Here is a 17,884-nt window from a genome sequence, read left to right on the forward strand (position 1 = left end):
TCGCTTTGAAATCACCTAGTTAGCGGGGAGTGGAGAAGGGGTAAAAATGAACAAGAGTCCCCATGTTTTAAATTCATTATACATTCTCTGTACTTTAATATCTGTTTGAAATTTTTCATAAAAAGTTCAAAAAAGAAACAATATAAATAAGTGATGGTACAGCATAATATCAAAACATTATGTAGCCATTACAATAACATCAAGAATTTTACTGATGTGGGATAAGAAAATCAGGAACTCAGTCTTACTAATAATTTAGTGCATGTGTGCTTTTGTGCACATAAATTGCCTAAAAGATATTGGAAGGAAATACATTAAAACGTTCCATAGTTAGTCATTCTTGGTTGGTGGGATAATGGGTGATTTTCATTCTATCTTCCAATCTTTCTACAGTGAACAAGAGAAAAACCTAATTTCTGAAAATTTTTTTTTTCAAAGAAAAGAATGAAATCTGCATTGTGTAAATCGGTGAAGCATTTTCCAGTTTTCCATTAAATGGCTCTGGTCGGTGATTAGATAAATGCTGATGTGGTTACTAGTCTTGGACATGTTTTTGGCCTCTGCTGACCTGGAATCTGTCTTTGCCAGGGACATGGGCAAAAGGCAGTCACCACCATTTCAGTCACTGATAACTTCTGTTAGACTTGCTCCTCTAACATGACTTTCTATCTGATTTTAGCGAGCTGGACATGATTTCCACGAGGGTGATGGACATTAAGCTTCGGGAGGCCGCGGAAGGCCTTGGGGAGGACGGCACAGGTAAGGCCCTTACTTCCCCTGTGCTGGGCGGAGCCCTTGTTGCGTTGTAGGGCTGAGAGAGGGGCTGCTAGAGCCAGGGCTTTAGGTTCTCTACGTGGAGTGTGGGTTCAGTTCACAGTGTGTTCAGACACATGTGGCTGGAGAGCACGTCCAGACTGTTGGCGGCCACCCGGGGGCAGTGCTCCTTGGCTTCTCTGTCAGACACGGCAGCCGGGGTGGGGGTGCATTACTCATTTTCCTCCTTCCTGGAGGTGAACATGTCCCAGAGTTTGGTTGACTCGAAAGCAAAGGAAGTGAGACGCAATGGAATCATTTATCATCCAGGAACATCCAAAAGTTTCAGCGGGACGTCGGGCAGAGTACTGGATGGTCTAATCATCCAGAAGAAATAATGATATCAAGAGAAAGCCTTTGAGTCCTCTTTTATGGCTTTTATCCTCCTTCAGGAGACCTTTACTGCACTTTCTACTGAGCTAAATTCCAAGCGTATCAATCATCACCTCATAACGCATTCCAAGAGTTACCCAGTTATGCGATTGGTTTACTGTTATCCATAGATTGCTCTGTATGTCTTTATAGAGTTGTAAAACTGACATTAGGAAACGTTCATCTCCCCACATGTGCCTTTTCCCGTATCAGCCATTTTTACTCACCTTATTTTGGTGACAGAGTTCTCCGTCTCTCTCTCTTGTTTTAAGTCAAAGTGCTAGTAGTGATTGTCTTTGAGGTAGTTCAGGGGAACAGCTTCCAATAATATTAAATCCTAGCGCTTATCTCTTAGCTTCAGATACTAATTTCATTAGAGACTTTATTTCATATATTACAGATAGATTTTCCTTATTATTCCATATTAGGACTACTTTTCCTCTGTCACATTTCAGTAGATGCGCTGGTAATTGTCTTTTCAACAAATGGTGCTAAAGCAATTGGACATTCATATGTAAAAAAAATGAACTTTGAGAGTTCAAAGTTTATTTGAACTCAAATGAGTATACAAAAATTAATTTAAAATATATCATAGTCATAAATGTAATACTATAAATGCTTTAAAAGAAAATATAGGAGAAAATATTTAGGACCAAGGATTAGATAAGAGTTCATAGATATGACAACTCAGTCCCTAAAACAAAAAGTCGATAAATTGGACTTTATCAAAATTTAAAACTTTTGCTCTGTAAGAGACACTGTTAAGAAAATGAAAAGTCAAATCACAGACTGGGAGAAAATATTTGCAAATCCCATTTGACAAGAACACTCAAAATTCGACAGTAAGAAAACTAACAACCCAATTAAAAATAGGCAAAAGGTTTTTAAAGATGTTTTACTTAAGAAGATACACAGATGGCAAAAAAGCACATGAAAACGTGCTCAACACCAATAGTCATTAGTTAATGCAAATTAAAACTACACCGAGATACCGCTATACACCTATTAGAATGGCAAAACAAAAACAAACAAATGCTGGTGAGGATGCAGACCAACTGGAACTCTCATATATTGCTGATGAAAATGCAAACGGTACGGCCACTTTGGAAAGTATTTTAGCAGTTTCTAATAAAATTAAATACACACTTAGTCTATGAGCCACCAATCCCACTCCTAGGTATTTACCTAAGAGAAGTGAAACCTTATGTTTACACAAAAACCTATAACAATTTTCATTTTGTTTACCACTTTGTTTATATCTATACGATGGAACAGTACTCAGCAATAATAAGGAACAAGCTATTGATTGAGGTAACAACATGGACGAATCTCTAATGCATGGTGGTAAGTGAAACAGAAAAAAAAGCCAGAATCAAAAGGATACATACTGTCTGAATCACTCTATATGACATTCTGGAAAAGGCAAAACTATAAGAACAGAGAAGATATCAGTGCTCTCCAGGGGTTAAAGGTAGGGGAAGGGTTTGACTACAAAAGACAGCACAGTGATGATGTATCTTGAATTTGGTGGTGATTATTCAACTCTGTATACACCAAAAAGAGTCAATTTTACTGATGTAATTTTTAAAACAACTTTTAAATGAGGTACCAGATTTGAAAAACAATCAAGTGGATTTTTTAGAAATAAGTAAAACTATTAAAATTAAAAATTAAGTGGATGCGTTTAATTGCAGATTATATCAGCTCGAGAGAGAGAGCACAAGAAAGTATACAGAATGTATCACAGAGGGGTAAAAAGAAGGAATACAGAAAGAGAACAAGAAGCATAGAGATAAGTGAAAGGGTGTAACATACATTTGAGCATAGTCTCAGGAGAGGAGAGAATAGCTGAGAATTTTCTGGAATTGACTTAAAAAAAAAACCACAAAAGACTCCCCAGTCCACAGATTTAAGAAACTGAATGATCCCAAAAAGGATAAATAAAAGGAAATCCACATCGAATGAAAATGTAGAAAACCAAAGACAAAAATGAAAAAATCTTAAAATTAGTCTGAGGAAAAAAGATTACCTTCGAAGGAACGAAAAACTGACTTCCTGACCACACGACAGAAGCCACAAAACAGTGAAATAATGTCTTAATATTACTGAAAGCATAACTTAGAAAAAATAACTGCCAACCTAGAATGTTAAACCTACGAATACGATATTTTAGGAATGAAGGAGAAATAAGGGCATTTTCAGATAAACAAAAACTGAGTTTGTCACCAGGAGACCCTCAGATTCTAAAGGAATCTCCCTTCAGGTGGAAGGAAAATCATCCTTGATGGAGGATTTGGACACAGGAAGGAATGATAAGCAAAGAAAATGAGAAACAAGCAAACACATCTAAATGAACATGGAATAACATCTTTTGGGTTTTTAAAGATCAGAATGAAAACAATAGGGCATAAACATAGGATTAAAGTATTCTAACTTGCTTATTTTGTCCCTTAATAGAATGTGGGGTATAATTTCTAGGGTAACCCGTGAAAGAACAGAGGTAAAAGGTAAAGCTTACAAACTAGAAGTGGGAAGATATGGAATAATTTTTTAAAGTCAGTTAGTCCGGCAGACAGCAAGAAAGGAGATTAAGAAAAACCACAGAGATGGTAGACTTGTTTTTATTAACATATCAGTAATTAGAATAAGTGTCAGTAGCTAGTTACATTAATTGTTCCAGTTAGAAGTTTAAAGCTCAAATTGGCTTTCTAAAACTCTATATCTCTTAAATATAAGGATTCAGAAAAGTTGAAGGTAAGAGGGATAGAAAAAAATGAACCTTGCAACACTGGGCCAGGGGAAGCTGGCATAGCTGTATCAATAGCAATCAAAATAAAATTTAAGGCAAAAAGCCTTACTAAAAATAAAGGTCATTTCACAATAGGTTCACTTCCCCAGGAAGATATTAATTTTACCTTTCTATGGCATTTATCAACATAATGTCAAACTTTATGGAGTAGAAATTGACAGTTAAATAACGATAAATCTACAATCAGAGTGGGTTATTTTTAATACACCTAATTGATAGGACAAATGTATTAAAAATTAAAGACAAAGTACTTGGACAACACAATTAAAAAGAAAAAGGCCTATCCTAATCGATGTATATAGAACATTGAAGAAAATACATTATTTCAAGTGCTCTAGGAACATTTACAAATACATGGTGAGCCATAAAGCAAGTCTCAACAAATGTGAACGGATTCAAATCATGCAGGGTATGTTCTCTGGCCACAGCGCAATTAAGCTAGAGCTCAATAACAAAGATAATAAGAAAATCCCCAAGTGCTTGGATATTGACATACTTTTCTAAATAACCTATAGGTCCAAAAAGGTATTATAATGAAAATTAGAAAATATTTTCAAGCAAATAGTAAGGAAACTATATATCAAAGCATGTAGATACAGGGACTTCCCTGGGGGTCCAGTGGTTAAGACTCCACACTCCCAATGCAGGGGGCCTGGGTTCGATCCGTGGTCAAGGAACTAGATCCCCCAATGCGTGCGGCAACTTAGAATTCTGATAGCCGCAACTAAAAAAAATAAAAAAGATCCCGCATGCCACAACTAGGAGCCCAGTGTGCTGCAACTAAAAGAGCCCGCGTGGTGCAAGGAAGATCCAGTGTGCCACAACTAAGTCCTGGTACAGCCAAACAAATAAAGAAACAAATATTTTTATAAAGAAGAAAAAACATGTAGATGCAGCCAAAACAGATTTAGAAGGAAATGCATTGCCTTAAATGCGTGCATTATAAAAACAGAAAGCCTAAAAATTGATTAGCCAAGTATTCATCTCAAGAAGTTTAAAAAGATAGCAAAGTAAACCTGAAGAAAGTAGGAGGAAGGAAGGAAAAACTAGACCAGAAATTAGTCCAATAAAAAAATAAACATTCAGTAGAGAGAATGAACAAAGCCAAACTTTTTTTAAGGCAAAGGAAATTGACAAACGTCTTGTGTAATTGATCCAGGAAAAAAGGAGGGACAGATAATAGCAGGGCTGAGAAAAGGGGGCTTTATTGTAGATAGTACAGATGCTAAGATAATAAGAGGATATTAACAACTATATGCCAGTGCATTTGAAAATGTGGGAAATAAAGACAAATTTCTAGAAAAATGAAACAATAAAACAAATTCAAGAAATAGAAAACCCCAATAGTTCCTATAACCATTAAAGAAATTGAATGAAAAAGCCTAGCAGCCTAACAGATGTAACACAAATGGGCCTCCAGTGGATGGCCAACTAATTATGGCAAATCAAACAAGTGTTCAGCGGCTGTACTCTGGGTGTTGGTAGCCACTTGCTTTAATCCCGAAGGAGCCTCTTTGACTGTAAAGGATCGTGAGACTGCGTGTTTGTGCAGACCTTCAGGGGTGCGTACCTATTTGTCAACTAGGCAAAGGCCAGACGGTGTCCTGGCAGATGCAGAAAACTCTGAAGAGGCTTTCCAAATAATAAGCTCTCTTTGAGACCAGTCAGTTAACAACATAAACGTTTTGAGATTATATAAAGGTAAGGAAACTTCCACTGTAAGTTAGGAAAACTTGTCTGTAGAACTCATTTCCTTTTGGGCAGGGATCTGCTCCACCTAAGGTCATATAGGTACTTCAACTATAGAGTAATCCTAAAATTCTCCACATTAAGGCAAGATCATGTAAACTTCCCAAGGGGGGCATGAACATAAACCAAATATAAAGATCCTGGTGTTTTAAAAAGGAGTTCAGGGACTTCCCTGGTGGCGCAGTGGCTAAGAATCTGCCTACCAATGCAGGAGATACAGGTTCGAGCCCTGGTCCGGGAAGATCCCACATGCCGTGGAGCAACTAAGCCCATGTGCCACAAGTACTGAGCCCGCGAGCCACAACTACTGAGCCCGCATGCCACAACTACTGAAGCCCGCATGCCTAGAGCCCGTGCTTGGCAACAAGAGAAGCCACTGCAATGAGAAGACCGCGCACCGCTACGAAGAGTAGCCCCCGCTTGCTGCAACTAGAGAAAGCCTGGGCACAGCAACGAAGACCCAACGCAGCCAAAAATAAATAAATAAATAAAAGTAAATTTATAAAAAAAGGAATTCAGCTTACAGAATGATTTACTTATCAAACAAATCAATTGTTAGCAAATTTTCAGGATGTATTAGACAGCAGCCTGGTAACCTGTGATGTTCCATCCTTCTGTTGTTAGTTCTCATATTCAGAAGGAAAGGAATGGACTTTGCTGAGCTGCCGAAATCATGGGCACTTGAGGATTTTTTAAAATTTTATTTTATTGAAGTATAGTTGATTTACAATGTTGTGTTAGTTTCTGCGGTACAGCAAAGTGATTCAGTTATATATACATAAATATGTATTAGCACTTGAGGATTATCTTGGAAAATAATTTGGGTTATCATTTACGGGCTTTACCGCATCAGGAATTTTTGCTTTTGACTATTTTTATTTTAGGGATTAAAATCTGGTTTCATTTATACAGTGGAATATTACTTAGCAATTTAGAAAAAGAGGAAGAATGCAAAATGCACGCATCACCATGCAAAGTGTCAAAAGCGGTGTATGGCGGGAAAGAAGCCACACACAAGAGTATATGCTGTATGATTCTGCTCATACAGGATGTGCTGTGTGAATTCAAGACTGGGCAAAACAAATGTATGGTAATGGAAATAAAAAGCATGGTTGCGTCAAAAAAATTAACTCTTTAGGAATAAATTGAACCAAGGAAGTGAAAGATATGTTAAAAAAGTGTTGATTTCAAGTAAGAGGGAAGTTGCTTGTGCCTTGATTCTGTGATCATGCTCCAAAGCTTTCTTGGCTGTTTTATTCAATGTCCAAAATAGACAGAAATCAAGATGTTTTCAGGTGTGCAAAAATGGTACGCTGTGTGCTTCACAACCTTCTGTGTGGTAAAAGGACTTTTCAGGAGCGAATAATTGACGCACGGACAGAAATCTTACTTTTTCTTCTTCTCGTGCACATCTTATACACGTCTGGTAAATACTCACATGCATTCTTTTTGCATAGGAAAGAAAAAGTCCAAATTCAAAACGTTTAAGAAGTTCTTTGGGAAGAAGAAGAGAAAGGAATCTCCTTCTTCCACAGGAAGTAGCACCTGGAAACAAAGCCAGGCAAAGAATGAGGTCATTGCCATCGAGTCAGGGCCAGTGGGCTACGACTCAGAGGATGAGCTGGAGTAAGTTGCCTTTTCCATCCTTCAGGCTTGTGTGTTCGAAGGGGCAGGAGGGGTCACAGGAGGACCCCAATACTTGGGCTAGTTGTCGTGGTAACTTGGTGGATTTCTGAGCTTACTTTCCTCCTAGGTAATTCCACTGGAGGTTCTTCCATAGATATGGTGTTTTCTGTCTTTTCGTACATAGGGATGGAGAAAGTTGGAGCGGGGGGTAGGGGAACATTATCAGGTACCCGCTATGTGCCAGGTGTGTATACATTAAAAGTCTAGGGCTTCCCTGGTGGCGCAGTGGTTGAGAGTCCGCCTGCCGATGCAGGGGACACGGGTTCGTGCCCCGGTCCGGGAAAATCCCACATGCCGCGGAGCAGCTGGGTCCGTGAGCCATGGCCGCTGAGCCTGCGCGTCTGCAACCGGAGAGGCCACAGCAGTGAGAGGCCTGTGTACAGCAAAAAATAAATAACTAAATAAATAAAGTCTACATAGCTATGAAAGAGGAGGTAAGAAATACCATTTTATAAATGAACAAACCAAGCTTTAGAGAAATTTCGGAAAATTTGCCCAATGTCCTACAGTTGAAAGTAGCAAGATTAGGAAGTAATCCCTCATTTAATTTGACTTAAAACTCTTTTGAGGACCTGGATACTGTACCAGAAAAATACGTCTCTCTAAGCCTGAGTCCTCAGTAACCCAATAAGAAAATTTTCCACTGCAGAGAGAGAGGAGTAGGGGGAAGGCTTCTTGCTGTTCAGTCTTAGAAAAATCATCCAAAAATATTTTTAGGAAGAACAGAAACCCATATTTCAATAGGTATGAAGTATGGGCAAGGCCAGGGAAGAAATCTGTGTTTTTGTAACTTGTACTTCATCAGAATAGAGTTATAATACACATGCTTTCGTTATTCCAGCAGTTATTTCTGTGCGTAAAAGGGAAAAAACAAAACCAAAACCAAAACCAGATTTGTTGCCATGCCAGGTTTTGTTTCTTTGAAACAACATGGGCTCCTTAATTTGAGGATAAGGCATAATGACCCTGGGATTGGGAGACAGACCGTGCTGAGATGGGGTCCTGGGCTTCAGCATCCCCGTGAGGGGTCCTGTCCCCTCCTTCCTCACCAGTCTCCTTGCCTGTTTCTAAAGGAGTAGAAATTACACTGACCGCTTGGTGGCGCCAAACGACTAAAGAGGAGAGATTTGAGCTTTGTCTTTCAGGTTGCTTTTTTTTTCTGGTGCTGGCTGGGAGTAGGAGGCACCCACATGGGACCTTGTGAAGAGTGGAGAGGACGGGCTATACACGCATTTTTAAGGCAGCTCCAAACTCTTGGGGAGCAAGACATTATCGTATAGAATTAATTGCTCACTGTTACATGTCTTCACTGGGCCAGCCCCAGGGACATTGTAACACTCGCCTCTACCCACCCAGTCTCTCGACCAGTACACTCAGCGGCCCCTCCAGCCAAGGAATAAGAACACAGCAGCAGGGGTGAGCTGGGCTGAAATGACCTGTCCACTATCCGTCATCTATCACCAGAGCCCATGGAGAGTGGGGACAGTGCCCCTTTCATCTGTATATTCTCAGCACCTGGCAGGGGCGGGTCTTCAATTACTGGTGAAAGTTTGCTAGAGTGATGCTAGGAGCGGAAGCTTGGGGTGGAGTTGTGATGACACCCGGGAAGTGCAAATAATGTCCTTAGAGAACAGCGCAGAGGTGAGACAAGAGCTTTCTCTCTTTTCTTCCCAGCTTTATTGAGAGATCATTGACATATAATGTTATGGGAGTTTTAAGGTGTACAGCGTGTTGATTTAATATGCTTACATGCTGTCACATGATTACCACCATAACATTAGCTAATACCTGCGTCATGTCACCTAATTACCGTTTCTTTTCTGTGGTGAGAACACTTAAGATCTACTCTCGTAGCAATTTTCAAGTATATAATCCAGTATAATTAACTATAACCACTGTGCTGTAGATCCCCAGAACTTATTCATCTTATAGCTGGAAGTTTTTACCCTTTGACCAACATGTCCCCATTTCCCCCACCCCCCAGCCTCTGGTAACCACCTTTCTACTCTGTTTCTATGAGTTCGGCTTTTTTTAGATTCCACATGGAAGTGAGGTCATAGAGTATTTTTCGTTCTCTGTCTGATCTCACTCAGCATGAGTCCCTCAGGGTCCATCCATGTTGTTGAAAATGGCAGGATGTCCTCCTTTCTCATGACTAAGTAATATGCTGCTGCGTATATGTCCCACGTCTTCTCTATCCATCACCCATTGATGGACACTTCTGTTGCTTCCATGTTTTGGCTGTTGTGAATCACGCTGCGATGAACATGGGACTGCAGATATCTCTTCAACATCCTGTTTTCATTTCCTTCAGATGAATACCCAGAAGCAAGATTGCTGGATCATATGGTAGTTCTATTTTAAATTTTTTTGAGGAACCTCCATACTGTTCTCCATAGCGACTGCCCCAACTTACATTCCCACCAGCAGTGCAAAAGGGTTCCCTTTTCTCCACATCCTCGCTACCACTTATCTCCTGTCATTTTTGTAAAAGCCCTTCTAACAGATCTGAAGCTTTGTCTCCTGTTTTTGATTTGCATTTCTTTGATGATTAGTGGTGTTGAGCTCCTTTTCATGTACCTGTTGGCCGTCTGTTGTCTTCTTTGGAGAAATGTCTATTTAGATCTTCTCATTTTTTAATTGGATTGGGTTTTTGCTATTGAGTTGTATGAGTCCTTTAAATATTTCGGATATTAACCCCTTACCAGATACAGACTTGCAAATATTTTCTCCCATTCTGTAAATTGCCTTATCATTTTGTTGATGGTTCCCTTTGCTGTGCAGAAGCTTTTTTTTATTATTATTGAAGTATAGTTGATTTACAGTATTGTGTCACAGAAGCTTTTTAATTTGACGTAGTCCCACTTGTTTATTTATTTATTTATTTTTTGCGGTACGCGGGCCTCCCACTGTTGTGGCCTCTCCCGTTGCGGAGCACAGGCTCCGGATGTGCAGGCCCAGTGGCCACGGCTCACGGGCCCAGCCGCTCCGCGGCATGTGGGATCTTCCCGGACCGGGGCATGAACCCGCGTCCCCTGCCTCGGCAGGCGGACTCTCAGCCACTGCGCCACCAGGGAAGCCCCCACTTGTTTATTTTTGATTTTGTTGCCATTGCTTTTGGTGTCAAATCCAAGAAGTCATTGCCAAGAGCAATGTCAAAGAGCTTACTCCATATGTTTTCTTCTAGGAGTTTTACGGTTTCAGGTCTTATGTTCAAGTCTTTAATCCATTTTGATTTTTGTGTATGGTATAAGATAGTGGTCCAGTTTCATTCTTCTGCATGGGGCTGTCCAAGTTTTCCCAACACTATTTATTGAAGAGACTGTCCTTTCCCCATGATATATTCTTGGTTCTTGTGTCATAGAGTAATTGACTGTATAAGAGACAAAAATTTAAGGGTACTCTTCAGCCTCTTTGAAGAGTCCGTGAGCCTTCTAGACTCTGTAGCAACTTCTCATCCATCACCATGGGCAAAAATGTCCACTTACCAAGGTACGTTAAGGCTGACAAACCACATGAAACCCTGTGGGTTTAAAAAGTTGATGCCCATTTATGGTGTCAGTGGGGTTACGCTTCTTGAGTCTCTTAATCTATAATAATTTTACTTCACCCTTCCTGCTTTTGTTTCATGTCACCGATCAGATAGAGAATATCCCACAATCTGGATTTGCTTTCTTTTGGTATGATTGAACTCATGTCTGTATTCTCTGAATTTCTTGTAGAATGATAGCTGGATCTAGATGTTTAATTAGATTTAGATTCAAGATGGTCCTGGATACTTACTGTCACATCTCATCACAAGGCACATGCTTTCTGTTTGCCCCACTTCTGGTGATGCTGAGACTGAGCGGTGGGGTCAGGGGGTCTCTCTCAGTGTGATCCATCCACGAACCTTCACCTGACGGTTTTTACACCTGCTGATGATCATTACTAGATCCATTATTTCATTGTAAAATGGTGGTTTTTCTAATTCGATCATTCATTCTGCATATGTGCTAGCTGGCGTTCGTCTATGCAGAAGACCTTTCCTTCATCAACTCCTTGGTTGCTCTGAAATACAAGTTGCACAGGAAAAGCAGGGTAATGCTTGGTTCTCTTTTTATCCATCTACCTTCAGAGTAATGACCTGGTACCCTAGCAAACTTCCAAAACTGAGTTTTATTTTTTGCTTTTCTTTTTTTTCTTGACTGTCATTGTGAATGCATGGATTTTTATGTATTTGATGTGCCCTAACCCATGACAGTCTCTGTTCATTTTTATGCTCACACTGTCCCATCCTATTCTACTGAGAGTCACTTCAGATTAAATCCTGGTTCTTTTGACATGACCCCATTTGTCTCTGGAAGGGTCTTTGCTTTCTTGCATGATGAGAAATCCCAAGTTAGTTTGTACATTTCCTGCCGTAGACCTGTAATCAGCCATTTCCTTTTAGTGTGAAATGGTTTTTAGCGACCACAGTCTGCCTGCCAGGGCTGATGATTGTTAGTTGGCTGTCATTGCTTCTAGACCTTTCCAGTAGATGTAGCTAGGAAATATGTTTTTTTTAAGAGAAAAATAAATCATTAATTCACTGGTGTTTCCAGTTCAAATTTATTTAGACAGACTTGTTGATTCTTTGTTTGAATTCACTTTTCTCTTTTACTGGAAATCTTGGTTCCTAATGATACTAACAAAATTATTTATTTTCTTCATCATTTAATGTACTTATAATAATTTCATTTCCCCCTTTCCCACACGGAGGTTACATACTATAAAGATTGTTCTGCGCTGTTTTTTTTAACCAATATCGCTCCTAAGACTACCAAGTACAATTTGCTGTCTTTGTGCTTTTTGTTCTTAGAATTTATCCTATTACAGATGTAGAGTCAAAAGTCACTTGGATGTCAAGTTAAAGTCACTTGAAATCATTTTTTTCTCTGTGTTTATGCTGACAACCTGATATAAAATTAGACTTGTTTCCTTCTGTTTGTTTTCTAGTTTTAGAGGCTGATTTCCTTTTTTGTTTGATTTTGTCTTTTAACGATGCAAAATGTTTTCATAGTTTCAAAGACAACATTGTAAGTATAAGTAGAAACCTTGGTACCCTGAGTCTCGTCTTGTTCTATCCTTCCCCTTAAAGGAGACTTTTTTTTTTCCGCGGTACGCGGGCCTCTCACTGCTGTGGCCTCTCCCGTCGCGGAGCACAGGCTCCGCACGCGCAGGCTCAGCGGCCACGGCTCACGGGCCCAGCCGCTCCGCGGCACGTGGGATCTTCCCGGACCGGGGCACGAACCCCTGTCCCCTGCATCGGCAGGCGGACTCTCAACCACTGCGCCACCAGGGAAGCCCTAATGGAGGCTATTTTTATTCATTGGCTCCTTATCTTTCTATTTTTATTTTTTAAAAATATATGCAAACACACATATGTTTGTATGTGTTCATACCCCCTTTCCCACACAGAGCTAACACAGCACTGTCTGCACTCCGTTTTTATTTTTCACTTAGTAGAGTCTGGTGCTGCCCGCACACAGGGTTGCCCCTCACCCCTTTGGTCAGCTGCAGAGCCTCTAGTATATCACGTCCCATAGTTTATTCAGGTACCTGCTGAGGGACATGTGGGCTGTTTCCAGTCTTTCGCATCTATAAATGATGCTGTAGTCAATGGCCTTGAGCATATAGCATTTTGTGTCTTTGCAGCGGCCTTTTCACACTGTCTTGAATTCTAGTTACACCCAGAGTGGAGGTGTTTGGGCAGTGATTATGGTTTCCAGAGGGTGTGGCCATGGGCTGCCCGCTGTGGGAGGGAAGCCCAGGTGTGCATATGATCTTTGTGACAACAGCTGCCATTAGCAGGAGGCCCTCCTGGTTCTTTCACTCGGCCTCACTCTCTCCCAGAAATGTGAGGACATACGTGAGCTGTGGGTTCCCCACTTGCAAACTTACTCTAGCGGCTGGAAGGAAGCTAGAAAGCATCACTAACCAACATGGGGCGGGGTCACAGCCAGGAGTCCCTAATGCCTCACAAAGGACAGGATGCCCAGGGCTGGGGTGGGGGAAGGGCTGTTGGTGCAGAAGGTGGCAGCGTCTTCGGACAGGCTTTCCTTCCTTCATCATCGTGTCTCAGTCACCTCCTTCCACCTATTGTTCAGGCTGCCAGCGCCGCTAGGAAAATCTGACGATAGCTCCCACATCCTCTTAGCACGTTTTGTGAATGTCCTGTGGGTTCAGTTCCAAATTGGAGCCTTGAGCTCGGGGCTGGGGAAGGGGCTTGGGATGGTGATGCCAGAAGGGGCCGCCATCTCCGCCCCAGGACCTTGGCACACAGGCTGGGTTGCACAGATCACATCAGGTAATGAGATGAGGATGTGGCTTTGCACATCACAATTCTTTTCAAACCCAGCCGTGGACGTGTGTGTTTTGGACCACGTTGTAAGGATGCCTCCGTCTGGCAAGCCCTCAGCCTGCTGTGCAAACACGGTCTCCAGCCCACCGAGGGGCTGCATGTTTGCCCACAAGGAACGACCTCACCCTCCCTGGGCACCCAGGACAGTCTGCACAGCCTGCCAGGCAGCCCAGGCCCCCTGCCAACCCTTCCTCTCTGCAGGCCTGCTGTCCTAGACCTCACACCTCGTCAGACCTTGGTTTTTCCCTTAACGAAAAGAATTCACATAACCTTCAGATCTGTTAGAAAAATCCCTATCTCTACAAAGCTCCTAATAATTGACCGTGGTATTTGACAGGATGAACCAAAGTCGTAAGCAGTTAAAAAAAAATAAATGCAGCTGAAGGCTTGTTGTAGCATGTGCCCTTAGCCCCATCCCAAGCCCCCCGGCACCAGCCGAGGGTCACAGTGCTTCTTTCGTCCTAGGGAGTCAAGGGGCACGCTGGGCAGCCGGGCCCTCTCACACGACAGTATTTTCATTCCTGAGTCGGGACAGGACCCTCCTCGGCCGGTGCGGGTCTTTTCCCAAGAAAATGTGTGTGACCGGATTAAAGCTTTGCAGGTAAACTTTTCCCCGTGGCGACACTGGGTACGTATGTCAGGTAGGCATTGGGAAGTCTTAAGATGATTTCTGCTGGGTTTACTTGATCTATTTTAAAGCCCAATTGCATGCACGTCGCAGCTCTCCCAAGACTCACCCAGTTAGTTACAATTGGACCATACCTCATTCTCAGTTATAGCCACTCATTTTCAAGATGACAGCGGCAGAGCTGGTGGCAGACTCACAGTTCAGTTCCCTGCCCCAGGCAAGGGTGCTGAAAATATCTCTTGAATGAATGAATTGCAGTGGGAGCATTTGTTGAGAAAAGTTGCTGACGAAAACAACAGCAAATGTTCTTTATTCCGATCTAGTTAAAAATACAGTGTAATGTGAAAATGGGGCCGCCACCTCCTCCGGGGGGCCTTCCGGCCAGGCGGGGAGATGATGCTGGCATGAGCTCTGAGGACGACGGTCTGCCCAGGAGCCCCCCAGAGATGTCCTTGCTGCACGACATCGGCCCTGGCACCACCATAAAGGCAAGTGTAGCCTGCACCACCTCGACTCCATCCGCGCCTGCCACATAGGGCTGTCGGGGACTCCGGTGGCCCCTGTGTGTGTTCCCCTTAGACTCCCGTGCTGGGTCATGCTCAGTGCAGCCAGGAGGGATTCTAGCCAGGTCACTGGAACCCACTGTCAGGCCTTGGACTGTATTTGTTTTCATTCTTTGAGCAGAAATTCAGGTCTCTTTAGGAGATATGGTTTGGAGAACATTTTCCATGGTGGATAGAGGGCTGATACAATCAACCCTATACCTCATTTTTCCTGCCTGAGCAGATGACCAGACCAGGCATCTCATCTAAAAGAAGGAAAACGGCTTTGAATCTGTTTTCTGTCATCATGACATTTGGCTGGAGGGAGAAGGGAGTGGTAACATATATGACTTAGTCTAGGCTCCTGCATCTGAGTTTGGGACTCTGAGAACTTGTTAGCTTAGGGGTAGAAATGTGAGGCGTGGCTCTGGTAGACAGGGCAGCAGGGAAAGTTTGACAAGCAGGAGAGGTGTCTCTGACCTCAGCAGGGCGGGGAACTGATCCCAGAGGTCCCCCACCCCCTTTGGAATCCAAGAGGAAGAATTGAACTTTTTTGTGTGTATACCAGCGGTCCCCAACCTTTTTGGCACCGGGGACTGGTTTCATGGAAGACAGCTTTTCCACGGACCGGGGCCGAGGAGGGGGATGTGGCGGGGTAGGGGAAGCGGGGGATAGTTCCAGCGGGTAGTGTGCGCGATGGGGAACAGCAAATGGAGCTTCACTCGCCCACCCGCTGCCACTCACCTCCTGCTGTGTGGCCCGGTTCCTAACTGGCCTTGGACCGGTACCGATCCGTGACCAGGTTGGGGTTGGAGACCCCTAGTATAAACAACATAGCTCGTGGTGCTGCCATTTTGAGCCCATACAGTGGGCTCAGTGATAAAATTCATATCATTTATGTTACATGAGTACATAAGTGATGAAACAGCTGATCATTTCCCCCTTGTAGACAAGCCTTGCTGTGGGGTGGATGGAGTTGGAGTCATCCGTGTTACGACCCATTACGTATATAGCCACACCTCTGCCCTGTGTGTCCTTGGAGGGTCCCTGTGCCCTGGTCGAGGGCCATCCTCAGGCAAGTCCCGCAGGTTCCGTGCTGCTCTGAAACACATTCAGCCGTCACTTCCACTTGGACGTTCAGAAGCCCCCCTGCAAAGGCAGGAGGAGGAGTATTTACCTGACTTGTTTGCCGTTGTGGGTTCCCAGAGCCCCACGGATAAAGGCAGAGGAAGAGCTGTGGTGTAGCTGAGAGTGAACACGCCCAGGTGCGGGTTCCTGCACAGAAGGCCAGAGAATGCCTCTCTCCAGAATTCTGCCCTAGGGTCAACCTGTCCCTGCTTGCTCTGCGAGCAGATCAGAGGGCAGTAGGGCACCCACACCTGCTCTCCCACCTCGAGGAGAAAGCAGAGAAGACAAGGAGGAAGATTTGGCCCATTGCCTGGACTCCAAGCCCACCCTGCACCCCTTAGCACCTTAAAATACTGGAGGGGCAAGTGGACAGTCTGATGGCCATGTTAAGGTGTCATCACCACGTGACACTCACATCTTGGCAGCTTAGTGGCCACAGCCTCAGGAGTGGATGTGACTTTGTGTGTTTCAGGCTGCGTGGTTGGGGGGATGTGTCTGGCGAGCCATTGTTGACTGACTCACCCTCATTCCACCCCACAGTTCTCTGACCCTCCTGGCGTCGTGGTTCTCTGCGTTTAGCTGGGACAGACGGTACAGGAGAGCGGGTAGCTTCTAAATCTGTTAAGGATTAAGGAGTGAGCCCAGCCCCCAAAGCCGCAAAGCACGGTGATGCACAAATTCCGCAGTCCGCTGGCTGGGAGCCACTCATACTGGGCAGGGCTGACCTTGTCCTTTTCAACACCCCTCCTTTGGTAGTGATGTTATCTTAAAAAAATGTTCTGAGAATTTATCAAGTATTGGGTAGTAGGAACAATCCACTAGCTTCATCGGAAACCAAAATTTGAGCCTTTAAGACTTAAAAACTATCATCTTTGTCATCGCGGTTTTTGAAGACACCGTGATCATATTTTGTGCCTTGATAGTTTTCTGGGCACAGGGGGCCGATCGAGAGGGGGAGACAAAGCACCCTTTAAAATGCATTTATGTAACACATGGTATTTGATATGATGGCACGTTAAACCCCAAAAGGATGGGATTGCAGGCGGTTGGGTTTTTTCCTGTGTGACGCCTTACACAGGCCCATATGCTTGACAGAGAACTTAAGATTATTACAAAGAAAGGTCTTCATTAACAAGTATTTGATGACACTGCCAAGGTGACATTTTCTGACGGGATGAGTTTTTCAGGAAATACACGGAATTATTTTAAAAATCTCATTACCACGTGAGGTAACGACTGAGGAAATCTCTTTAGTGATGTTTAAGGTAGAATTACATCTAAGAGGTCCTAATCTAGGTTTCCGACCATTAAGTAGGAAACAAGGGGTCGAGGTGGCAAACTGGCAGGTCTGATTTGCTCTGGGTGACAAGGAAAGACAACAGGGGAGACGGTACAGCTCTGATGGCAAAAGAAGGCGAGGCCTCCTGCTGTGGGTGAGGCCGCGGGCTGGATCCCTCACCTCTGGGTCTGTGTCCTCGGGGGACCTGGGAGACAGTTGAATGGGATCAGGGAGGTCAGTGCCTGCCCTGCTTCCCCCAGCCTGCCCGCCACCCCTGCCCTGTGTCTGGGGCCCATTCCCCATGAGCCACCCTCCCCCGACCTCCCCCAGTGGCAGGGCCTCTCTTTTTGAGGACAAATGTGGTAAAGCAGCTGTCTGTCAGGGTGTCCAGGACCCTGTGTCCAGGGTCACCCCACAGAAGCCTCTGAATTCCAGGCTGCTTCCTCAGGGCTCTTTGAGCCATAATTTTCCCCCAACAAAGGGCCACTTGTTAGAC

At 43.4% G+C, this 17,884-nt stretch overlaps 1 protein-coding gene across 1 annotated transcript in view; it reads left to right on the forward strand.

Annotated features, from left to right (window-relative positions):
* Window positions 1–689: 689 nt before the first annotated feature.
* The window catches only part of CRACDL (CRACD like), a 44,900-nt gene continuing 27,705 nt past the window's right edge, over window positions 690–17,884 (forward strand). The window contains exons 1-4 of the mRNA XM_065891670.1: window positions 690–759; window positions 7,201–7,369; window positions 14,277–14,412; window positions 14,763–14,936. Of these exons, the coding sequence (XP_065747742.1) occupies window positions 690–759; window positions 7,201–7,369; window positions 14,277–14,412; window positions 14,763–14,936 (549 nt within the window). The remainder of the gene's footprint in view (window positions 760–7,200; window positions 7,370–14,276; window positions 14,413–14,762; window positions 14,937–17,884) is intronic.

Source organism: Phocoena phocoena, chromosome 14 (assembly GCF_963924675.1).
Source record: "Phocoena phocoena chromosome 14, mPhoPho1.1, whole genome shotgun sequence".
NCBI lineage: Eukaryota > Metazoa > Chordata > Mammalia > Artiodactyla > Phocoenidae > Phocoena > Phocoena phocoena.